The 24,790-nt window shown below is 36.4% G+C and overlaps 2 protein-coding genes across 3 annotated transcripts; one reads left to right on the top strand and one right to left on the bottom strand.

The window, feature by feature from the left end:
* On the top strand, window positions 1-15,392 carry LOC126979758 (prolactin regulatory element-binding protein). Its single transcript, XM_050829278.1, has 7 exons — window positions 1-343; window positions 448-800; window positions 2,298-2,436; window positions 7,177-7,334; window positions 10,919-11,162; window positions 12,911-13,070; window positions 13,548-15,392. Exons 1-7 carry the CDS (start codon window positions 209-211, stop codon window positions 13,631-13,633), a joined length of 1,275 nt encoding a protein of 424 aa, XP_050685235.1. The 5' UTR covers window positions 1-208; the 3' UTR covers window positions 13,634-15,392.
* A 3,028-nt stretch (window positions 15,393-18,420) lies between these two features.
* On the bottom strand, window positions 18,421-22,203 carry LOC126979760 (uncharacterized). Of its 2 annotated transcripts, none has more exons than XM_050829279.1 (3): window positions 21,866-22,203; window positions 20,540-21,740; window positions 18,421-20,182 (listed from the first exon to the last, which is right to left on the bottom strand). In XM_050829279.1, exons 1-3 carry the CDS (start codon window positions 21,914-21,916, stop codon window positions 20,160-20,162), a joined length of 1,275 nt encoding a protein of 424 aa, XP_050685236.1. In that variant the 5' UTR covers window positions 21,917-22,203; the 3' UTR covers window positions 18,421-20,159. The 2 variants fall into 2 exon arrangements, with proteins under 2 accessions (XP_050685236.1, XP_050685237.1); XM_050829280.1 differs by having other exon boundaries at window positions 20,540-21,737; window positions 21,866-22,202.
* Between the last annotated feature and the right edge of the window lie 2,587 nt (window positions 22,204-24,790).

Here is a 24,790-nt window from a genome sequence, read left to right as displayed (position 1 = left end):
TTACCGTGATCACTGACGTGTGTTTTGATTTTAGTTTTTGTCATGTTGGAACTTGGAAGTTTCGAAATCTAGGAATTACAGCTGTTGTTCAATTTGTTTTCATTGATAATGTTTAATAAAAATAAGTATCATGTTGTTAGTTGTAGCGCTTGATATTTAATTGATGGTGTGTGTTTATAAATGAAATGCTATTTGTTCCTATATCAAAATGGCTCGCAATAGAGGCGATGGTTTACTTGCGAAGGTCGATTTTCCTCTTTATACGCTGCAAACACTTACGAACAGGCACGTAATTGTTGCTGGTGGTGGTGGAGCGTCGAACACGGGCGTAGCAAATGGATTCGTTAGTATTTGATTGATAATAAAATATTTCTAGCCAGTTTAAATTTAATATGTGCTTGTACGTTGTAACACAACTTTTGTCGATTGTAAATTATTTTCTTTCAGGAAATATTTGAACTCTCACACAATGGTACAAAGTTTGTTGCCGAAGAGGTGATGAGGCATGAAACTGGTCCAAATGTAGTTATGAATTGCTCAGTCCGAAGTATACAGAATCGAACATACTTAGCGGCTGGACAAGAGAGTCACTGCCAGCTTTACAAAGTGAATATTCGCATGGTTGATACTGCAGAGATGCGAAGAGGAAGCTTTAGAGCTGAGAATGGCCTAGTCCGTCGACGGCGGCGCACGGTGTCTGAGAATGACAACATCTCAAAAATGGACAGTAACTGCAATACAACAGAAAAAAGAATATCATTTGAAATCCGGCCAAGTGATAGTGTACAAACAGATTTTTGGTGAGATTGGTATAATAATATTTATTAACAATATAGCTTTATTGTTTCTCATAAAATACATTATAATTTATGGTTTGTAGTTTGTAGTTCTCAGAAAGAGAATAAATGATACTAAAGGAAAAATGTTCAAAACATTATTCTATTTACTTAAATGTTGTGACCCTTTAATATGTTCTCTCAGTATAACTCAAGATTAATGCTTTATAATAAGAATGTTGTTTAATTCACTGTTCTAATCTCTCAAATAATGGAATTCTTCCTATATCTTGCTCGGGTTCATCAAGGGCATGCTAATATCTAAAATAAAAACAATAATTTGATAAAAGATGTATGCAATATATACTTTAATTATGTTCATTGGTATAATATGCACTAAGGTTATTAGATTTTAATCATTACTTATATCTTGAGTAGGCTTGATAATGTAACTAATATTATTTGTCCCTTTGCTAGCTGGACCTGAATAAAATTAAAAAAAAAATTATAAAAAATAAGTAAGATGAGCAATACCTTATGGTAAGTAAAACAGCCTGCTCAATGCAGTGCTTCTCAGGATTTTTGATGGAACTCAAGAATCTAAGTGATACACCAACTGCACTAGTCACTTATCAACATAAGTCTCATTAGCCCATTAATTTTATTAGCTACAGCCCTAAAACCAAAACAATAATGTTATTATTGTTTCATGGCAGCAAAAGATGCCGCTGTGGTTACCACTTAGCGAGCATCCTGTGCAAAAAACCTCCCACTAGTGGTACTCAAAGTTAACATTCTCTTTAATAATAATAATATATTTATTTGCAAAAAACATAGTATACAATGGTGTTTAAATTTAAATAAATAATAAGAGCTTACATGTTTTGCCAGCACTATTCCTAGCATGCAATTTATAAAAGTTAACTTAATTTAAAGTGAAACATTTAAATTCAGATGCTCCCAGACTTTTTTTCTCATAGACCAACTTCAAAATTTAGCTGATTCTGGTGGATGTAGCTACATTCTACCATATTCTCAAAACCCGACAAAAAAACAAGAAGATTAGATCTAACTATGGAAATATGAGTTGCGGCGGAGTTCCAGCCACGAATTAATCTTTTCCAAAAAAAATGTGACAATTCATTAAAACTTAATTAATAAATCGATTGTGCTGTGAGTGGATGCCAAAAAAGTAAAGTTTTCTCACACTGGCAAACACAAAGATCAATACACTTTTCTTTCTGAAATACTGGAAAAAAAAATAATGTTTATCCTTGGCATTTATATTTATATTGATGAAGGATCAAACAAGTCGATGAGAGATTACATGGACACCATCACAAGTCGTATCTCCTCCCATTCCATGTCTGAACAAGCAAACATTTAACTTCTTCACACCAATGTAGACCTTCGGCAAGTAATTCAGGATACACCTGAATTGGGAACTAATGCTTTAAATTGTGATTAGTTTTGATTTATACACTTCAATTTAATTTAGAATAAATAAATTGATGCTTTCAGTGAGGATCCACTACAGCGGGTGGTAACTATCAGCCCCAGTGGAGAACTAATGGCAACGGGAGGTGTGGACGGAATTGTAAGGGTGTGGAGTTTTCCCCAAATGAAATTATTGTTTGAACTTCAAGGACATACTAAAGAGGTTATTCATCTATTTTGTACATAAATCAATTGACTTGTGTTTCTTATGTGAAAAAATCTTTTTCTGAATCTTCTGCTAATTTTGACAAATGACAGAAAAGTTGTGGTTTTCACAAAGTTTTCTCTGAAGGTCCATAGTATGGGTGACCTTCCATACAGTGGAGTCATCTAGTGCCTTCTACTTTACCCAGGACGATAATATATATCAAATCTCAAGTTGTAGCTCTACCTACAGAATCTACAGTCAATAACCTTCTCAACCCCAATAATTGCATATTAGGAAATTGACTTGAGATGTCAAAACTGTTGATCCAAACTGTTTAGATTAGCAAGAGATACTTTAATTACAAATTGTATAATAAGTTGTTCTATGGACTGGCTACCCTGCCTCTATTTATGCCCAAAAAAGGCGAATATGCATGTCTGCACTATGGCAGATCCTCCTCCTCATGTCGTTTTCCTCATTACTGAGGGTTGTGACTCTCCCGCTGCATCTGTTTCTCCCATACGATTTCCCTCCATCTGCTGCAATCCTTACCTTCATGAAGGGCGATGTGGAAGTTCATGTTCAGAGAAGATCATATTTGATCTCTCTCAGAATAGATATTTGGTGCGAAAGGCAGTCCATGGAATCTGTAGCATTTTTCTCCAGCACATTTCAAAGGCGTCTATTCGGTCTCTGTTGACCTTTATCAGTGTCCAGGTCTCCGCTTGATAACTGAATATGGAGAAAACTAGTGAAATAAACTATGGCAGATAAACATTGGTTAATATCTAGTTCCCGGACTATTGAGAATTTTGTGCGAAATTGCTCCAAGATACACAAAGCATCATTGTCCAGACTCCAGCACCATATTGCCAGAGTATCTATCTTTCTTCAACCACACTCAATGTCTATGTTTTCCATTTCCATTTTCCGTTTATAATATCACCCGGCTAATAGATCATTGTTATAATAAATAACTTATCTACTTCGTATTGATAAATAAATTAAGGGGACAAAAACTATTCAATCGTTGGATTAACCTAAATGCCAAGGCCTGACTAAAAATAATTTTAATTAAGTGATTGTGTATGCTCTCATTTGTAATTCTCTTTCAAATTGCTTGGGCTGTAGATAATGAAATGTTTTTAATTGCCTATATTATTTGTAAAATAGTTAAAGTGATATAAATCCATAAATACATTTTACTTTTATATGGATTAAGACATAAACACTAGTTTGCCACGCATTGTTGATAAATATTGCCATGTTAATGACCCTTACTAAGCAATTGTGATGATAGTAGTGCAAAGCTCTTGCTTATCTACTGAAATACATTTTAAAACAATTGTGCACACAGATATGATATCAATAACATGGTGTCGAAATATTAATAATTCACAATTATTAATTCTTCTAAATCATTTTTTGTTTAAACAATTTGTTATTTTTTATGTGACACCCCTCACTTCTGGGATTGACTAACTTAAATTGGTAAAATTACACAATTTTGTTGTATTGTTATCACTAAAAAAATAACAAATTGCTTAGATTTGATAGAGCGACATCTCAAGTTTATTTCCTAATATACAATTATTAGGGTTGAGCAGGTTATCGTCTGTAAAGTAGATCCTGTAGATGGAGCCACAACTTGAGTGTTGACCAAGACATATCAAGATATGTCTTGGTCAACACTCAGGTTGAGTGATGCTTCGTTCGTAAATCTTGATTTACGAACGAAGCATCACTCGAACGGTTAGCTAAGTGGAAGATGGACGGAACCAGACAGCTCGCGGATTGGAGTTCATAAATTTTGCTTACAAATTAAATTAAATTTTGAGCTGTATAACAGAGTAGGCTCCATAAAACACAAACGTTCGCTGCACCCTCGAGAATCTTGGATTTGATATCCATATTGTTGAAATCATAAAATTGCGCGGCGGCCATCTTAGATTTCAAAAATGATCCCAAATTCGTTCTCTGAACCCTCGAGAACCTCGGATACGATATCCATACTGTTGAAATAATAATTTTTGCGCGCGGCCATGTTGGATTTAAAAAAAAACAAAATGACGCGTAACCGAAAATCGTGACAATTTGTTATAAAAATTCTCTCATACGTAGATAAAGAACTCACTCTCTCACTCTCTCTAGTTCACTTCAAAAACATACCGACGTATTGAGAACCTCCTCATTTTTTGAAGTCGGTTAAAAAGAGTGGCCGTTAATGTTTTCACGAGCTGAACTTTTTCCGAACATATTTTAAATTCAGTAATTTAAAAGAAATATTTCTAGTGACTATTCAAAGCGCTTGGTTTAAGCCTATGATTATTTGACTTTGACTTTGAATACTTATAACATCATGTGGCGTCGTACATTATACCCTCCTATCAATATAGATATTATAATTAACCAATATACACAAAAAACTATCCCATCGGAGGAACTCGGGGTATATAGTACATTCATAGCTGGCAACATATTTTTTAATGGCGTTTGTTTTGCTTACAAAATATTTTGCTGTTTTGACGAATGTATTAGCTTATATTAAAAATTGTGAAATATTATTTAGGTGTGAAATGTGATTTACTTATCATATTTTTTATTATGAGACGCTTTGACACCCTTACACTGCACAGTAAGTCATTTTTCAATTAAATTTCGCGCACTGATTGTCCTGGAAGTTGACAGAATGACACTGACGCGGCGGGAAACGTATGTGGTCATAAACGACCACATTGACACTGCTTCATTTCGTTTGGGCCTAGTCAACATGAGTAAGCGTTATTATTCGAAGTATATATATATATATATATATAAATATGAATCCCTATTTCCCTTGGTTACGCCATCACGCGTGAGCGCCTGGACCGATTTCGCTAATTCTTTTTTTGTTGTGTTTGTTATTGTCAGGAGAAGGAAAGAAAAATTAAGAAAATGGGGGGAAATTTTAAGAATACTTCACCACCATTAAAATTATTTCTAATCTTAACTTAGCGCTTTGGACAATATAAACTTTTTTATTGCAACTGTTTTATTATGACGTTGGACAGAATGCTTGCTACAAACATTGTTAAAGAGGATGTAAAAAAAAACCTGAATTTCGTTTAAAATAGAATCTTCGGTCGGAGTTATTTTATTGATACAATTACACGTAAATTAATTTATTATTTCCTACACTTAATTTATTAGCCATGTATAGTTTTTGAGAATTAGTCAATGTTTAGTTTGTTTTCAATACCAAAGAAGAAATGATGACTGAGATAAGATTTTATTCTTGTGAAAAAATTATCAATTGTTTTATGTGCTGACTACATATTATATAACAAAGTCCTCTGCCGAATCTGTCTGTCTGTCTATTCGCAATAAACTCAAAAACTATTGCACTGATTTTCATGCTCTTTACACCAATGGATAGGATGATAGCGTGGTTCTCGAGGAAGGTTTTAGTTTGTAACTTGTTAAGTTTTTGTATACATTTACGATGTTTGTTAGAGGTGTCGGAAAAAGTAAGCCGTCTGGGAGCTTTCAACCAAAACACTGTCTTAACTCTTTGAGATATTTTAACAATTAATTTATGGTGGAATTGTGTATATTATATAGGTCTACCCGCCCGCGATGGCAAATGTATATCTTCATGGCATCTTAATACTTTAAAAACGGTAGTTGAAGGGTATGATCATTACACATATGTTTTTGTTTCATTTTTAACTAATTATATTTAATTTTCACATTTCCGATGGCTTTAGACTACATAATTTTTTTTCTTTTGACAGAACAGCGTCTGACAGCTAGTATCATATAATTATAAAGTATTAGTGTTGAGAAAATAGATGATAAAATCAATTATTTTAGTTTTTCAGTTTAGAATTATTTATGCAACTGTTGTGTAATAAGGGTTATTAAAACAGGAATGTGGGTCAATATAAAATATGTAGAGTCACATGAGTGTTTTAATACCTAATTACCAACAGTGGCATACAAGACTTTATCTGCACCCATAATATGAATCCTTTATAAAAAGTGTCTGAAACAGCTTATTGCTAACATTAAAAAAAGCCAGTCCTAGTATTCATTACATATTCGGTGTTTTAATGTTGGCAATAAGCTAACTGTTTTATAATGTTTAATAGAGGATTTAAAGCACGGGTGTAGATGATAGTTATTTATGCAACTGTTGTGTAATAAGGGGTATTAAAATACGAATGTGGGTTTATCAAACGAGGCGAAGCCGAGTGTGATAATAGTATCACATGAGTGTTTTAATACCTAATGTACTACCAACGTAACCTACCAACAGTTGCATACAAAACTTTATCTACACCCATAATATAAATCCTCTAAAACATTCCAAAACAGTTAGCTTACTGCTAAAAGTAAAACAGCCAGTCATAGTATTAACCTAATATCATTAATTATTATTTAATATTTATTAATTTCATATATTATTGAGCAATAAAAATGTGGCTGTCTGTTGAAACTCTTAGCGCATGAAGGGATCGAAAAAAAGGAGTGTTGTTATGAAATTCAGTACAACATTACAACACTCGTGTGAATGATGTAATGGTTATTACAACATTGGGTGTTTTAATGTTGGCAATAAGCTAACTGTTTCAGAATTAGATAAACATAATTACAATTACCACAACGCGCGTTTTAACCCTTTAAAAAGTGTTTTACTCTCATTACATTTCGAACTTAAATATGATGGCCTATGTCTTAAGCCCACCTAAGAAATAAAAACAAATCTATTTCCAGTTGGATGACTTAGACTTCAGTCCGTGCGATAACAGATTGGTCAGCATCGCGAAGGACGGGGTGGCCCGCGTGTGGAGCACCGACGAGAAGGCGCCGCCCCTGCTGCAGCTCACGTGCCAGCCTCCCGGCGGAACCAAATACTTATTTAGGAGATGCAAGTATGTTCAATGTGTGTACTATTTGTTTCGTTAAACTTAAATACTTGATTTTGTCAGAAGTGGGATATTATATAGGTTTACTAGTGGTTGCCTGTTGCATTCGCATCTAAAGGTTTTATCTCAATAAAATGTTTAAGTAGGGTTAACAGAGAGTGTGTCATACTGAAACATGCAGGGCAAGCCTGTCAGCCATTAATAAATAGAGCACGGCAATACTTCAAACCGGCCCACATTCAAGCGCTCTACAAAGCGCAGGTTCGGCCACATATGGAGTATTGCTGTCATCTCTGGTCTGGCGCACCCCAGTATCAGCTCGATCCATTTGACCGCGTGCAACGCAGAATTGTCGGCGACCCAGTGCTCTGTGAACGGCTAGATCACTTGGCGTTGCGTAGAGACGTCGCTTCATTGTGTGTCTTCAACCGCATTTATCATGGGGAGTGTTACGAAGAGCTGTTTAACCTGATTCCTGCCGCCGAATTCCACCTTCGCACGACACGCCACAAGTTAGGATATCGTCCCCACCATCTGGATGTGTGGCGGTCCTCCACAGTGCAGTTTTCAAGGAGCTTTCTTCCACGTACTACAAAGCTATGGAATGAGCTTCCTTGTGCGGTGTTACCGAGACGATACGACATGGGTACCTTCAAAAAAAAGCGCGTACACCTTCCTTAAAGGCCGGCAACGCTCTTGTGATTCCTCTGGTGTTGCAAGAGTATGTGGGCGGTGGTGATCACTTTACACCAGGTGACTCGTACGCTCGTTTGTCCTCCTATTCCATAAAAATAAAAATAAAAGTTGGCATCGTGACATCCCATTCTGGACGGACGCACGCCAAGAAAGGGAAGATATAAGAAGGATTAATGTGTATTGGTCATGGCTACTCTGTGGACTCGCATTTGGCAGGACTGCCTAGTGTGCTGAATTTGATACTTATCATAAAATTATAACAAGCCTGTTTTAAACAACAATCAAAATCTAACACTAATATTATTTTTGGGTTTTGACTCTTTAAAGTTGATGAAAAACGTGTATGACGTCACGCCGTGGATAAAGATAGTGTCCGTCTAGCTAAAGCTATTTTAGTTTTCGTATTTCTTTTTATTTAAGATGAATTTCTCGTAGCCACAACAAATAGGTACTTCTATATACCTAGTAATATATGTTAGTCTCGCAGAGTGAAAGTATAACTATAAAAACGCGATAGAAATTAGTTTTTTCCAAAAGCATTAGTAGGTAATGTATATGCCAAGCAGGAGCGTGCAATCGTTTTCTAGCAAGGTAGGTATTGTAGATCTAAATAGTCATAGTTGAGCTTTAGTCCGACAGTATGACATAAGTTGTATGAAACGCTACTTGCTTCATATATGCAACTATAGACTGCCTTCCGTAGGTAGTAAATTAACTTTATCTACACCCATGCTTTAAATTATCTATTAAAGATTCGGAAACAGTTAGCTTATTACCAACATTAAAACACCCAATGTCGTAATAACCATTACATCATCCAAACGAGTGTTGTAATATTGTACTGAATTTCATAACAATATTCCTTTTTTTTTTCGATACTTTCATGCGCTAAGAGTTTCAACAGACAGCCACATTCTTATTGCTCGATGCGTGGTATCTGTATGAATTTCAAAAAAAGAACATTTTCGTTTACGCGCGTTCCACACTAACAGAACGTGGCGCGCCGTTAAACAAAGTAGGTTATTCGAAACCCCGCCATTATTATTGAAAAAATGAACGATTCAAGTTTTGACAGCACACCGCCGGATTTTTAAAACGCTTCAAAAGAACATAATATTCAAGTGAATTTTAATAATTGCTCTATACAAAATGTAAATTATTACTAAAATAAATAATTCTTGAGTTTATTTGTATATAATCAGTAATGGATGATATTAGGTTACTACTAAGACGGCTGGCTGTTTTAATGTTAGCAGTAAGCAACCTGTTTCAGAATCTTTTAAAGGATTCATATTTTGGGTGTAGATAAAGTCTTGCATGCAACTGTTGATAATTAGTTATTAAAACACTCATGTGATAACAACTATTATCACACGAGGCGATATTAACACTAGTGCTATATTTATTAAGGTTCTTAACGAGGTAGGCACTGCCTAATTGCCTCCTGATGCCAAGTATATGCCAAAATATGTATGCCAAGTAAATTTGAATGTTATGAAGGCTAAATTAAACAGGCGAATACCGCGAAACCATCATATATGAAAAAGTATTTATTCAAATGAATCAGAGTATATTTTTTTTATCAATGATAGTGTATTAATGTAAGAAGTCTATCGTAGCGGAGAGGTCAAGTTGTCCTAGCCTATTAAAATCGTGAATTGTACGAGCGCACACAATAACAGCCATTGATATGTTTTAATGGTTTCCTGTAGTCGTGTGATACATATAGTTTACTAGCTCACCCGACAGACGTTGTTCTGTAGATAATAAAAATATAGTGTTTTATAGGAATTTGCTAATATTTCAAAACATCAAGAATTATTTCGTAAAAAATGCTCCTTGTTGATATAATGAAATTGTATCACAACGGAACTGTCAAACCGTGCGTCCATAAATATTGATAGTAAAAATAATTATTGGTTCCCAAATCGAAATAAAAACTATCCTATCTCTCAAGTTGGATCAAATTGCACTCTATGAAGTAAACCCCATTAAAATCCGTTCATTAGTTTAGGAGTCCATCGCGGACAAACAACGTGTCACGTAATTTATATATACTTATTAAGATTTAATTGCAACAAAACTTGGTAAAGGTCATCAGCTTTGACATGGGGAGAAGAACTGATGATATGGTGATGAAAGCCTGCCAGCTCATCTTTAAATCATACAACAACTTAGCTGATTCAATCTAATATTATATAATTTTAGACTCAGACAAGAACCATGCGTCATTATATTCTATATATTCTGTTTTACTATAGTAAGCCTTGTATGTCAAAGAAGTATTCATATATTTCTTGAATTTGTGCTTACTGAGATCTAGTGTACTGTCTGGTATTGTAAAAGTAAATACCAAAACCCATGAAGGAGCCCTTAACTCTAGCTTACTTAAAATAAAATGGCTTTATTAATGATAAACTTTTGCCATTGTGATGAATTATTTTTCATAAATGTGTCCAGTAATGGTGGCGGCTTAAGGAGGTTTTTGTGTGGTAAATAACTATATTTTTATGGGGCCACTCTGCCGATATTAATACAATATTTGTGTTGCAGAAGAGAGCTATTCGCACTATTTATAACCTAGGTCCTAGTGAATCATTGAGTGCAAAATTCAAAGAAATTAACATCTTGACTGTTGCTTCTCAATATATTCTTGATAATGTGATGTATGTTCATAGGCACATAAATGAATTTGCAAGAAGCTGTCATAACCATAACGCTAACACCAGGAACAGCCAAACTTATAATGCCTACTACTCGGCTAAGTCGAGTTAGTAAGTCTTTTATGGGACGATGTATATGCTTTTACAACTAGATCCCAAAAAATTCGTCCATTCTTCTCAGGTCTGAGGCAGTATTTTTGGAATGGGTTTTTGACTTTCAATCAATTTCAGGTTTGGTATGATAGAAGACAAGCCGAACCATTATAGGATGTTCACGATCGCGAACCCCCTGTCGCGGTCGGGCAAGCAGAAAGGCCTGCTGCAACTGTGGGAGGGCCGCGCCGGGACCCCGCTGCGGGCTGTTCTTGTGGCGGAGTCGTTGTCGGCTCTGGCCGTTCGCGACGACGGCCGCTACGTGGGCGTCGGCACCATGTTTAGCGGATCGGTTGATATTTTCATCGCATTTAGTTTACAGGTTAGTGAATTCATATGCGATGAAATTAGGGTTACAGAAGTAGGCCACGTGCGCTAAAACTATTAAAACTAACGATGGTTACTAATAATAATATTTGTTCGATACCCGTTTCGTCATTTAGGTACTCAATACATACTCTCAAAACGAAATACAAAACTACTCATACCTACAGAATATAGAAATATATTTATTTATCATAGGTAATGACAATAACATAACATATTGCAACAACACTTGGTGAACGTCATCAAGCTACGCTGTAAAGTGGCTTTGACATGGGCAGAATGGCTGACAAGAAACTCCCAGCCCATCTTTTAAATCATATGATAATGAAATTGTCTGCTTAATACATACTACTATACAGTGTTAGGTGGCCTGTGCAGAACCATGCATGATTATCATTCTATATAACCTGTTATACTACGCTTTATAAGTCTTCGTTGTCGAAGAAGCTTTACAATACTTCTTAAATTTGTGCGCAGTGAGTCCTAAGTCCAAAATGATGAGATCCCTAGGAGAACCAAAGTTACCGACATAGTCCAAATGATTGCGAAACTGAAGTGGCAGTGGGCCGGGCACATAATTCGACGAACAGATGGCCGTTGGGGCAGTAAAGTCCTCGAATGGCGATCACGTACCGGAAGACGCAGTGTTGGTAGGCCCCCCACAAGATGGACCTACGATCTGGTTAAGATCGCCGGAATACTTTTTATGATAGCAGCGCAGGACCGATTGTCGTGGAAATCTTTGGGGGATGCCTTTGTCCAACAGTGGACGTCTTCCGGCTGCTGATGATGATGATGACTCCTAGTCTGTCTGGTATTTTATTGTAAAATTGAATACCAAGACCTATGAAGGAGCTCTTAATACTAGCTAACTTATTAAATGATACATAGGTACAATATATTCTTTCTTCTTGAATTGAATTAATTCAAATTACAATTATTCTTCAATTCAGTAATGTTTAATCCAACATACATTATATTTATATAATATTATGACCGAAGGGTTAGTTAGGATGTTCATCAACATGGGTTTCGTGCGCCATTACACAGGATGTGTTAATCTTATAACAATTGTTTTCTTGACTTCGACATATTTTCGTGCTTGCCCGCTGTGTTCAGACATGGTTTTGAATTAAAATTAAAATCGTTGTTATCGTTGCCCCAAGTTTAATTTAATTTGTGAATGTTTGCGTTTGTAACTGTATACCTTTGATTTTTCTCTTTGTATTTTATTGTATCTGTGAAACATGTGTTAAGACGCATCTATATTTATATTTTGTATCTCTTTCTATATTGTTCAATTATTGTGATGTGTTTATTATGTTTCCTTGTAATAATAAATAAATAACTTGATTATGTATTGCTCTTAGATCTCTCTAAGAGCAATTCCCCACAATAACAAACGGAATCAGAAAATGCTACGCAAGTACCTATCTACCCAAAATAGACCAAAAGACTAGTGTTCACATGAGTCAACTGTCTGATCTTATTAACGGAGCGTTTAGTAATGACCATTTCCAAACGTGTCAACTGTAGGACAATGGAAGGCATTGCTATTATAGTTCAGCGTATGTGACTTTTCATTAGGCCTGCACAACGTCGATAGCAACAGCGCCCAACATTCGCGCGTCCACTTGAACAATCCCTTAGCCGTCTTAGGACACCTTTGAGGGTGGAATGTCCCTATTATTTTACTATAACCGATGTTACAAATGTTTGAGCGTGATATTGTTGTTCGCTCAGCGCGTGGTGCACGTGAACAGCGCCCACCGCATGTTCGTGACGGGGCTCCAGTTCCTGCCGGTGCGCGGCTACGGCCCCTCCATCATCAGCGACGCCCAGGCCGCGCTGCTGTCCATCTCCGTCGACAACCGGCTCGTGGTGCACACGCTGCCGGCTCGAGGTCAGTATACTGCTGTAACGTTGGTGTTTGCATCGCACGCTTCTTTATTTCTTCTTTATTCTGTGTCTTGGCAATCTGTCTTTCAACAATGATCTGAATGAATATGAATGTATTTTGGTGTGGTATTTGGAGAGGCTTTTCCAGTCTCTCAATCCTTGTTCACGAATCTTGTTGCTAGTCCTTGAATACTGTGATAGTAGTATAGTTAGTGAAATTATGGCTCCTTAGTGAATTAGGCTGATATCGGTAGTCGGTACTGCTAGTTCTGTCGAAGGTCTTGGAATGAAGTCAATTGCTCAGTTGACTGACTCTAATACTTTATTTGATCTATTGTATCCTGTTTCGGTTGGAGAACATGGAATTATTATGGTGAGCAAAAGAGTCATTCTTCACCTTTTTATTTCCAAACGGACCGGCAACTAGACTCTGCGAAATATTTTTAGAAAACTCAATTAAAATGACGTGTTTTGTTCTCAGGTACGATGCCGGCGTGGGTCGCCGTCACTCTGATAGTATTCGTCATGTTCTGTACATTCTGTTTATGTTCGTATCTAGGTATATAGTCTATATCGGGCTGCTCGCGTGACTCGTGGCTCACGTCGCGAGACACTGCCGTGTCCGACCCGCGCGCGATCTTTGCGACTCATTCATGGTATCACGTGATAAAAATTCACTCTCAGATGAGATTACTGAAGTTTTATTTATGATACAATAACGTAGCATTCCGTAGAACAGTTTACCAGTGGGAGGCTCCTTTGTACAGGAAGTCGGCTAGATTATGGGTACCACAACGGCGCCCAAGCAGTAATGTGTAAACATTACTGTGTTTCGGTCTAATGGGCGCCGTAGATAGTGAACTTACTGGGCAAATGAGACTTAACATTTTATGTCTCAGGTGACGAGCGCAATTGTAGTGCCGCTCAGAATTTTTGGGTTTTTCAAGAATCCTGTGCGGACTGCATTGTAATGGGTAGGGCTTATCAATTACCATCAGCTGAACGTCCTGCTCGTCTCGGCCCTTATTTTAATAGAAAAAAAGATCCACTCTACTGTTGCCCGGGTATTTCGTGTTACAGAGCGAGCAACTCCGAACAGTGCTCAAGACTTCATAATATCATTAGTTACGTCTTTAGAATCAGTATTTGTTAATTATTAGACATTATTTTTCTGCAAAGAAACAAATCAGTGTTAGAGCCATGGGGCACCGCCACTTAGTCGCTATATATTTATGAAATTGTCGAGTCATACAATGATTTGACACAGGATGTACTTTCGTACAATAAATCTATTCTATTCTCTGTTTAGTGCATCTATGTATGTAGTTGTGTTGTTTATTTTTATATTGTTTACGTTTATTATTATACATTATAATTCAGTTTATATCTAGCTAGCTAGCTATATTCACGGGCATTTCGGTGTGATTTTCTTAGAAAATATGTAATAATATGTTGCTGTAAATATAATATATTAATTTTGTTAGACCAATAAGTGTCCCGGTAGTAAAAACACTCTTGTAGGCGTGTAGCAAAAGTGATTGAATTTTATATAAAAAAGCATTATGTTTTCCTCCCATTCTTTGAACTGTCTGGTATTGGTTATTTAAACTAACAGAAAACTGCAAGGCTGAAATGAAATCGTATTTAAATAATAGTTTTATGAAAGTCCTCTTTGCACCACACGCCCACGACATGCGAATAGTGTACATCAAAGAAGATGTGATAAGAGGCGGATACTGCCTAAGTAAAAATTTAAATTAAGTTTAGTATGAAACGTGCAGTGAGATTTGACATAAGTTTGAAATAGTAATTACAATATGACGAAGTATAATGCGGCTAAGTTTGAAAGCCAACAGAGTGCCAAGTGTCAGATTTTTTCAGAGCGCCATCTAGTGAATGTAGAGGAAAACATCATAGCGCTCTTTCGACGCCATACAAATCGTAGTTACCTTTAATGCGATTGAATAGGTAAAAAATCTCACAATTGGCACTCAGTTGCTTAAAACGTAGTGGATTACGGTCTACTCCGTTTTTTACAAGATTACAGCCGTCATCTGTCAATCTATCAATTACTGCACGTTTCATATAATCGGTTTTTTCTTAGAGTTTCGCTAGACTGGTGTACACGACGGAGACAAGCTTAAATATTAAGCTCGTTTAGCCAAACACAAACTCAATATTGTCGCCAATGTCTGTCTTGGGTTGCGAGTGGGTCGGTATTGAAGGCAGTGCGGGCTTGTCTAGGTTCAATTAGGTAATGAGGTGCGAATCGTGCTCATATTAATTAGTTATAGAATCAATTTAATTAAATGTATGGCATTATTTCTATGCTCGTTTTTCTTTTACCCGTTTTAATTTAATTTCGAAATTTTTATATTATAATGTGTCACATAGCGTAGCAAACAGTCAAGAACGATCTGTTTGTGACTGCAAGGCACAAATCACCGACCATAGATAATTTATACGTCTAGATAGTCTCTAGCTGTTAAGCAACTTGGCCTGTATAGGCCAAGTTTAACAGTTAATTGTGCATGATAAGCTACTTACACTTGCGATAATTATCTCGCTTTGTTTTAGTGTACATGAGTTGCTGAAAATAGGGGCTCCCAACAATTTTTTTTTTGACGTTAAATTATCTAAGTCGACTTCCTATAATATTGCATCATGTTGAGCCAATCGACCGTATCCTTCGCACAGCTGCTCAAGTTTCCTGCCATTAAATCGACGATCTTCTCTGCGTAGTCACTGAGCCATTCACAACATCTACTAAAGCAAAGAGAAGTGCTTTTCTGTTGCTATGAGCTGGTAACAAGATTTTATTCAATGTAGACGATAATTCTTCAACGTTTGCGTTAATTATATTTACATCTGTGACAGCAAAAAATGAGGCCAGTCTGGTTTATCTGTAGTTATAGGAATCTTATGAATAAAATACCAATACATTTTTTAATAACATTTATTCATTACATTAAAACAATTAACACAATATATCGTAAATGTTCGGCAAGTTGCATTGATTCAGACCGACTAGAGATCCAGGAGACGTGCAAACATATTTCAAACACTCATTACTCAATACGACATGTCTGAACTGGACGCGCACTCATCATATTGAGAACCTCGAGTGACGACTACAACTTAAATGAAACCGTGCTAAAGCTGTTCCTTACGATATGCAGACCGTACTTACGATATGCAGACCGTACTTACAATATGCAGACTGTAATAACAATATGCAGACTGTACTTACTCCCGACGCAAAATTTTAAAAAAGTCAGCAGCTGTAACTTGTGTATTGTAGAGTGACAGACTTATTATTTACATTAAAATAATGACTAACGCGCGCTTGTAAAAATACTCAACGGTTCATAATTGATAGAAAACACTGCAAATACTAGGTACAGCTTGGCAGAGTGATTAAGTTTACTATGCAACCTTTGTAAAAATGTACCTCACGCTTCAAACAGAAAAAAATGTGCAATAATTTTGGTGTCCCAACAATAATAAAATCTTTCCCTTGGGAATCTCAAATCTAAACAGCTATGCAGCTCGTAACAGACACTGAATGTTTTGAAATGGTACACACATTCCCCGAAAAGCGAATTTTGAGCGGTGTCACTTTATTTATATTTAATGACAATAATATACTTACTTATGTATGTACATATCTTAAATTTCGGTTAACCATTAATATTGTAGGTAAGCATATAACGATTAATTTTGATCCTAAACAAAGAGAACAATTTGAATTGAAGTAGAAACGACGAAATCTCCGCTCAATATTCACATTCGGGTGTAGGTATGTAATTATATACACGGCACAGCTCAAGTTGGTCATTGACACAAAATATACTGCAAATAAATTACGACAGTTTATTTTTGGTAAACCAAACAATTCATAAGTTGAAATATGTCCGAAATTAAATTTAATAAACATAAAAATCATTTATCTTGCCTGTAATTTTTTTCTATAAATCAATAATATTAATGATACCTACCCGCAAATATATTCGTTGCAGAGCGCGTTGTATAATAATTGTGCCTTTCGTTTGGAAGACTGTTAACTACTTACACATATTTTGTGATCGTTTTACATGAACAACAATATTATATGACATTTACTTACAATTCTAATCTACTTAAATATTTTAAAACATTAAATACCTATATAAAATATAACATTCATATGATACAACATATTAACAACGTCATCAGTGATGCCAAAAGTGATTCGCGAATCTCGACTTCAAAAAGATTATTATTTAGTATCTTAGCTCAATATAATGCTATATATAAGATCCAAAATATTTGAGTATAATTTTGGCAATTACAGATAATTTTGTGTATTGACATGGTCCTTGGGACACTTATGTGTATTTAGTCATAGTTTTTCCTTTGTAAATATTTAATTCGGAATGCAACATTTGGTTTTATTTCAAATTTAGTAGAAAGGCACTTAACGTGGGCCCTGGATATAGATCGATTGCCTTTTTGTAAATATATTGGCAACGATTATTTTTTACTGAAAATAAGTTCTGAATAGCTCATTTTTTTGCTACCAATTATTTTATAATAATAAAGCTCTGAGGTTCGTCAATTCAATGAAGGTATTTATAAAGTACTTATATACTTGATATTTGAATTGAAAAATGCACCTTATAGCCAACGTTACCAATTACTTAGGCAGTGATTCATTTTAATTGATGTTGTTTTATCGTGTCCTACGCAGTCATGAGTGCTTGTTGAACAACATAAGTGGCAGCTCACTCAAAACAATAACTATTGATTGGACGACTAGGCGGACGGCTCTAACACATTCATATCAAATATAACACACGATGGCACATCGAATGCTATTTAGGCGTGACCCGCAACAGTTACCTTGAGACTTCGCGTGATATACAGTCGCGAGCGGTTAGCAGCGTGCGGGCAGGGGGGGACATTCTGTCATTTCAACGATTGTTTTTGCTAGGAAAATGATTTATGCATCTAATATGTTCATATAGTAACATCAGTGCGGTTCCTTAAATTTACATTAAACTACGACAAAAAATAACATTTCTTAATTAAAGGCATTTTTACATTGATTATGATTTCATAGGTACTCCCAAAACTTTGACCACGAAAATACTTCCATGTATGAGAGTCAAATATAAAATACTTGAGAAATATCGCAATATCAATCAGTCTAGAATTCTGTGTATTGATAACATTTTTAAATTACAATTTATTTTTAATTTTTTAGCCTTAATACGATGCTAAAATTGTAGTAACGTATTAGCTCGAACCTTGGTCTTTGGCAAACAAAACACTACCAGGTATCGGGCATAACAATATCGCTATTCCTGATGATCCAGTCAGTAAAATAGGACATGGGAAAATAGAAAAATTACTGAATTGTCATCGGTCCTTGATAAGTTTGCAATGTTTCACATCAATCCGTAGTTTTAAAGTGGATTGAAAATCGTATCCAAGGATCCCGTTACATAGACGGTTATAAGTTAAGTTTATATAAAAGGCGTGTAAGAAAAACATTAATTTTCATATAAATTCTGAAAGGGCATGGAAAATGATTTGAAAATATCAGATGTTATATACGAAGATTTACTAAATTATAATTAATAAATAAGTGTAGTATATTGGTCATTCAGTACCTAAGTATGGGATGGTCAAGATAACCTTTCAAACTGTGTTGTTATATCAGCTGCCCTGTAAGGTTTCAACCCCATTCATTCATAAATCGAATGACTGAGTTATTGTCTGTGAAATTTTCATCAGTTTTGATGTTCTCAATCCACAGTTAACATTAGTGTTTAAATTCTCTTTGGTCAACATCTGGAACCCGGGCTCTCTACTTTATCAGCAATACTCAACATTGTGTGGTATTTACTAATGATCACTACTCTTGTTCTACGCTCTTGCATGCTCATAACGACTCTTTCTTATGTATGTAGAGTCCTTTTCAAATGGGCTCCTTCTAAAATGGAGGTCAACTTCAAAATCTGTCTGAAGACGGCTCTGAAACCACAACTACTCGATTTATTAAGAAAGCTTAAAAAATTAAATTTAGATCGCAATAACCTTTAATATGCGTTGCTTTATTTATGTTTCTAAATATTTAAATCACGGTCGGAACTGTGAAGTAGGTGTCAACAAATCGCGCGTGCGTCGCTGCTCGCTAGTGAGTCCCGACTGGCTGGCTTACTCTGTAGAGGCCGCCGCAGTCAGCACGTACTTACGAGTTTCATACCTACACGGGGTTCAAAACTACCTATACTTCAAAGTCAATACAACACTCTGATAGTGGGATTTTCATCTTATACCTCTCTCACTATACATTGTAATTATTAACTTAATAAAACTAAAAATCAATGTAAAAATGCATCTATCTACATCTACGCTGTTTTATAAATTAACAATGTAAATAATTGAATTTGACTACAAATTTGTTGGAGACGAGTATAATAAGGCTAAGATATGTTAGAACGGAAAATTCAAAAACATTAATTACCGACTAACTAGCACACTACACCATTCGTTACAACAAATAACATAAAAACAAAGCTATTCAATATTTACACAAAATTCGAAATGTTAGCTGTTCTTATCAAAATACACATCTCATTATCTAACATACCTACTATAATAAGATTTACTAGTAACAATATTATAATATAGCAACACCGACGCAACAGAACCATGTCTGTCAATCGTATCTAATTACCTGTGTCAACTGTCATCCACCATAGACTATTATACTCTATAACGGCGCACGAAGCAGTCCGCACTGGCATGGCACGTGCGCGGACGCGGCCTTACAATAACGTATCTTTAACATTTGTTAGCCCTGTAATACTGTCTCACGTATAATTGAAACGCAAACGCACAAACATATAATTAAAAATATGAGAATCATAACGTTTCAGTACATTCAATCACTCACTAAGAAATTATAGTGTCAGGGCTAATTAAAAATTCACATAAAAACTGCTTTGAGCCCGTGGAAGTTCACTAAACGAATGAAATGCACTGAGCCACGGCGCGCACTCTCTCGTTCCCACGTCGTCACACTTACACTGCAAAATATGGCGGTTTAATACTTACTCTCACCCCATACTGAGGTTTATTTAAATTCTGAGATTAGTCATCGTAATTTTGCAGTTGTTACAAGAATAATTAATTTGTAAAATTTCAATATTCCCTAAATTAACAAAAAAGCCTTAAATTTAACTTTGGAAAAACAGAAACAATCCGATATCAACATAAATTAATTCCTAATAATAGAAATACTTAGATAATTATTAAGTACTCAAATAAATACTGGGACTGTATCTTCGTTTTAACATTAAATCAAAATTTCTTCTAAAAATTGTACAAAATTCGATCGTACTACGAAGGTATGGTTACTAACTGTATTTAAAAGAGCGGCACTAATACGGATTCACTAGTAAAAATCCATGCTATAATACTCACCCTGGTCGAAGGTGCTGGGGTTGATGTAAGAGAGCAGGTCCTGATCACTCATATCAGTCAGCCCTTGGACAGGGCCGGTCATCTCCTGGGTGACCGCTTGGCTGACTGCCTGGCTCACGGCCTGGCTGACGGCTTGAGTCACGGCCTGGCTGACTGCTTGGGACAGAGGAGTCTCCGACGTCGCATCGTCAGTCGGCTGCGCGTCGGTCGTCTGCATGGCCCCGTTGCCTCCGGCGCTCTCCGTGGACAAGATATTGGCGGTGTTTATAGCAGACGTCACTAACGCATTCATTGTCGTGTCGGAAGTCAGAATCTCGGCGGCTGCATTCAAAATCATAGACTTAACGGCAGCTGGAGGTGTCTTTACAGATGTAGGAATATCAGAAATCATCATAAGTTCTTCCTGAGAAGGACCGGTGGGGAGGACGATTCGTTGGTTGTTCTCGCAAAGAAGACTTGGTGATACTTGGGGATTGAGAATAACATCAGGGGAAATGGCGGAAGATGGCATAGGTGCAAGCATTTCTGTGGCGGAATTACGTTGCACGACTGCTGCGTTGGGACTCAGTATGACGTCTGAAGCGTGTGACGCCGCCGACGGAGACGTCGCTGAACCAGACAGATGGTCGTCCACTGTCGAATTTACGAGTTCATCTAGTTTAGCCGCGTCGGACGGAAGTATTGCTGCAGTGGCTTTCATAGCGTCTTCCACCAGGGCCTCCATTTGCGCACTCTGTTGCGCCAGCCGTTGCTCGAACTGTGACGCTTCCATTTTGGTCATAGCTCTGAATGGGTTGTAACTGTCTTCTCTATTCTGATGCACTTCGTTGTAAGCCATGAGCCGCTGTTCGTTTGTTGCTTGCAGTACTGATGCCTGCATTGCTGTGCTTGACATCAAAAGTTCTGAGCTAAGGACTTTCATGTCCGTTTCTAATGGATCCATCTGTGCCTTACTCGAAATAAGCTGTTGCATTTGATTCATTGGATTCATAGGTAATATTGGTTGATCAACGTAAATTTGCCCTCCGCTGTCAGAGTTGAAGATGGCAGCAGTCACAGATTCAACCATTTTGTCAGTTTGCACCTGGTTCTGTATCGCCTGCAGCTGTTGATGGAAAGAGGCGATCGGGGAAGACGGTTGGCTTGACGAGGTAGTCGGTGATAGTTTTATGGAATCGTAGCCGCTTACGAAGCCAACCTGCTGAGAAAGATGTTTATTAACATGGGTACTAACTTGATATCATTAATAAAAATACAACAATTAAGTTCATGCTAAAGCGCTCAAATATATAATGCTAGTCAATAGTTATGTGTCATGTGACAGACCTGTGTCTGTGTGTCTCTGGCGATGTTCTCCGACTTGAGGCGCAGATCCATCACGGCCAGATTGTCGCTTCCGAGTTCCTCGCGCTCCTCGCAGCCCTCACCCGACTGCTGGCTCGACTCGTCAGCTACCTGTGCCGACCCAATTACCACTAATGTAACTGACGCCTACTAACCGGATAGGCTCACTGGTTTATTTTTGTTCAATGTATTATAATATATAGCAATGTAAGTACGCACAAATAATAATATATTCAGGTTCATTAAATATTAGTCTTTGTATTATTTATCGTGCCTTTCTTTGCCTCATTCGATCAAACTACGCTCACTATTCAATATTTTTCTAAATGAAAAAAAAAACTGTTAATAGGAAATTTATATGAAAAAACATCTTCAGCAATTTAATCTTCCATGTGACAGAGCACCCAAAACCAGGGTAGTAGTTTATCGTTGAATAGTTATGTTGATGCGTTTTGAGGGCGTCCATTAATTATTGTCAATTTTTCGACCTCGTCCTCCTCCCATCTTGGTGAGATATACTAAGATTTTCCACAATTCTTCAAAATGTTTGTTTTGGCTGAAAACGTGTTGGATTATCAAGAAAAATGCAAAAGAACTTGTTCTATTACTTTCATTGAAGACTAGCAAAGACTTGTTCGCGCAGTTGGGACGATTGTATTATTGGCTCGCGCGGCGAATACGGATGGAAAAATTGACAATTACAATGGACTTGACTGTTCCGATACTCGACAAAGGTATTGCAGGCTAGTATAAGAGTCTCCAGGTGGATATTGGCTCGCGCCGCAAATGAAGTATAAGCTGGCCGATAGCGCTTAAACAATCAAGCGCTACATAGCTGCTCTGCAGGGCTCGTGCCAGATTTGGCCATATTTTATTCTAGAAATAATTGTTCCCACAAGTTTACACCGGGTCTGCTAGAAAAATAATTACGTGATTTGACCGCGAATTTGCCAACACCCCCTCGATCCTAAGCGAAATTTGGAAAGATTTAGCTTGGTCCCCCCCTAGAATACCTTCCGTAATTAACGGGCGCCCCCTCTCCCCTGAGCCTTGCATAAATTTCATATCGAACATACGGCATATTTAGAACAGTCATTTAGATGTCACCGGACATGTACTTATATAGTAATGCTATTCCAACATACATGTCAGTTGGCATCCAACTGTCCATTATTATGCATAACAAATTGTATTAAAAATAGCACACAGCCCTTACGAACACCATCTACGGCTTTATAGTTATTATTCGATGTTCAATAAATATGCCATAGACTTTTTTTTTGACGTTTTGGAAAAAAGTGCTATTTCCAGCTGTACCTAAAAGCACATGAGTGAAAAAATTAGAAGTTATTCTGGGGTTCGCTGAAAGGTTCGTGGAACCTAGGAGAGGTAGGTAAATCAGTAAAACAATGACAGATTGAAATAACAATAATTACGATCAATTAATTTTTCCTTTTCTTCATTCACAGTTTGGTCTTACAATTTTCACATTATTTTAAGGTGTTTTTTAAGAGTGCTTAGGCTCTCAAAGGTATGTTATTTTAAATGTAAAATATTGCAATTTCAATGGTATTTCTCGTATAAATATTGACGTAACTACTGTATACAAGTAAATCCACAATCGCTTAATAAAAGATCGTCAAAAATGTATACAAATAACATTCATTCAAATTAACACCTTACTTGGTGGTTGTAATGTTCAAAGTCTATTCTATTAAGTATCGCTTATAACAATCGGTCATGGTGCGAAATTACACATTTCGTCGGCGATGTTTTCGGTTTTTAAAATAATTTAAGTATAAAATTTGTATAATTTTTACATAGTTTTTAAATAAAATAAATGAAGTAAATATTTGTAGTGTCAGTTATTGAGAATAAGTAGTTAGGTCATGTACACAGGATGGATGAAGGAAGAGATTGACTGCATACATAAATCGAGCTGAAGTGAAAGGAGGTGATGGAAAAGTTCGAGCCGGCGTTCATTCTGCTGTATAAAGATTAAGAGAACAGACAACAATAGCGCTTGTATGAAAGGCTTGATGTTATGTATAATTTGATGGCGGAAGGAGCCAGACAAGTATGTCAAACGGCTCATGAAGGACCATAACCTCTACCGAGCCCCGGGGGAACTTCGTGATTTGATTATATTAACATGAAACATACATGCATACTACATATTATTCATTCGGGAAAAATTTATTCAACGCATAATAAAAATAACAGCTTAAATATACAAGATAATTTTTTGCTTTGAAACCATCATAATGTGAAAATAATGCTATTTTATTAATATTTACATGTTTAGCCTAAACACCGTGTTTTTCTTTTTACATAAAAAAGTAATAAATTTTATTTTAGTTCAAAATGTTCAAGACTCAACTTAATCCAACGATTTTAATTTTCAATAGACACAGAAATCGCATATTACAACGTATAAATTACGCAGAACACAACTTTATGCGCGGCCGCAGCTCGACCGCCATTGTTGATTGTCAATGTCAGAATGTCGGTATAAAATATTCACCTTTGCATAGGTTACGGAATGAATATAAAAAAACATTGGGGTCAAAATCCACACATTAGTTATTTATGCAACTGTTGTGTAATAAGGGGTATTACAACACTAATGTGGATTTAACTCACGAGGCGAAGCAGAGTGTGAAAATAGTATCACATGCGTGTTTTAATACCTAATTATCAATAGTTGCATTCAAGACTTTATCTACACCCATAATATGAATCCTCTAAAAGATTCTGAAACATTATACGGCGCGCGACGTTCTGGTACTGTGGAACGCGCCTAAGTGAAAATGTTATATTTTTGAAATTCATACAGATACCACGCATCGAGCAATAAGAATGTGACTGTCTGTTAAAACTCTTTGAGCATTAAGGGATTGAAAAAAA

This window comes from Leptidea sinapis, chromosome 4 (genome assembly GCF_905404315.1).
Source record: "Leptidea sinapis chromosome 4, ilLepSina1.1, whole genome shotgun sequence".
NCBI classification, from domain to species: Eukaryota; Metazoa; Arthropoda; class Insecta; order Lepidoptera; family Pieridae; genus Leptidea; species Leptidea sinapis.
Note: the sequence above shows the minus strand (reverse complement) of the source record. Positions and strands in the feature narration are given on the sequence as shown.

What these genes read in the sequence shown, in the direction of transcription:
- LOC126979758 (XM_050829278.1), top strand. Translation starts at nt 209, where the DNA reads ATGGCTCGCAATAGAGGCGATGGTTTACTTGCGAAGGTCGATTTTCCT. An exon ending in CGGGCGTAGCAAATGGATTC is followed by an intron (nt 344 to 447) that starts GTTAGTATTTGA and finishes ATTTTCTTTCAG; the next exon opens with GAAATATTTGAACTCTCACA. An exon ending in GCACACGCTGCCGGCTCGAG is followed by an intron (nt 13,071 to 13,547) that starts GTCAGTATACTG and finishes TTTTGTTCTCAG; the next exon opens with GTACGATGCCGGCGTGGGTC.
- LOC126979760 (XM_050829279.1), bottom strand. Translation starts at nt 21,916, where the DNA reads ATGGATCTGCGCCTCAAGTCGGAGAACATCGCCAGAGACACACAGACA. An exon ending in CCAGAGACACACAGACACAG is followed by an intron (nt 21,741 to 21,865) that starts GTCTGTCACATG and finishes CATCTTTCTCAG; the next exon opens with CAGGTTGGCTTCGTAAGCGG. An exon ending in CCCCAGCACCTTCGACCAGG is followed by an intron (nt 20,183 to 20,539) that starts GTGAGTATTATA and finishes AATAAACCTCAG; the next exon opens with TATGGGGTGAGAGTAAGTAT.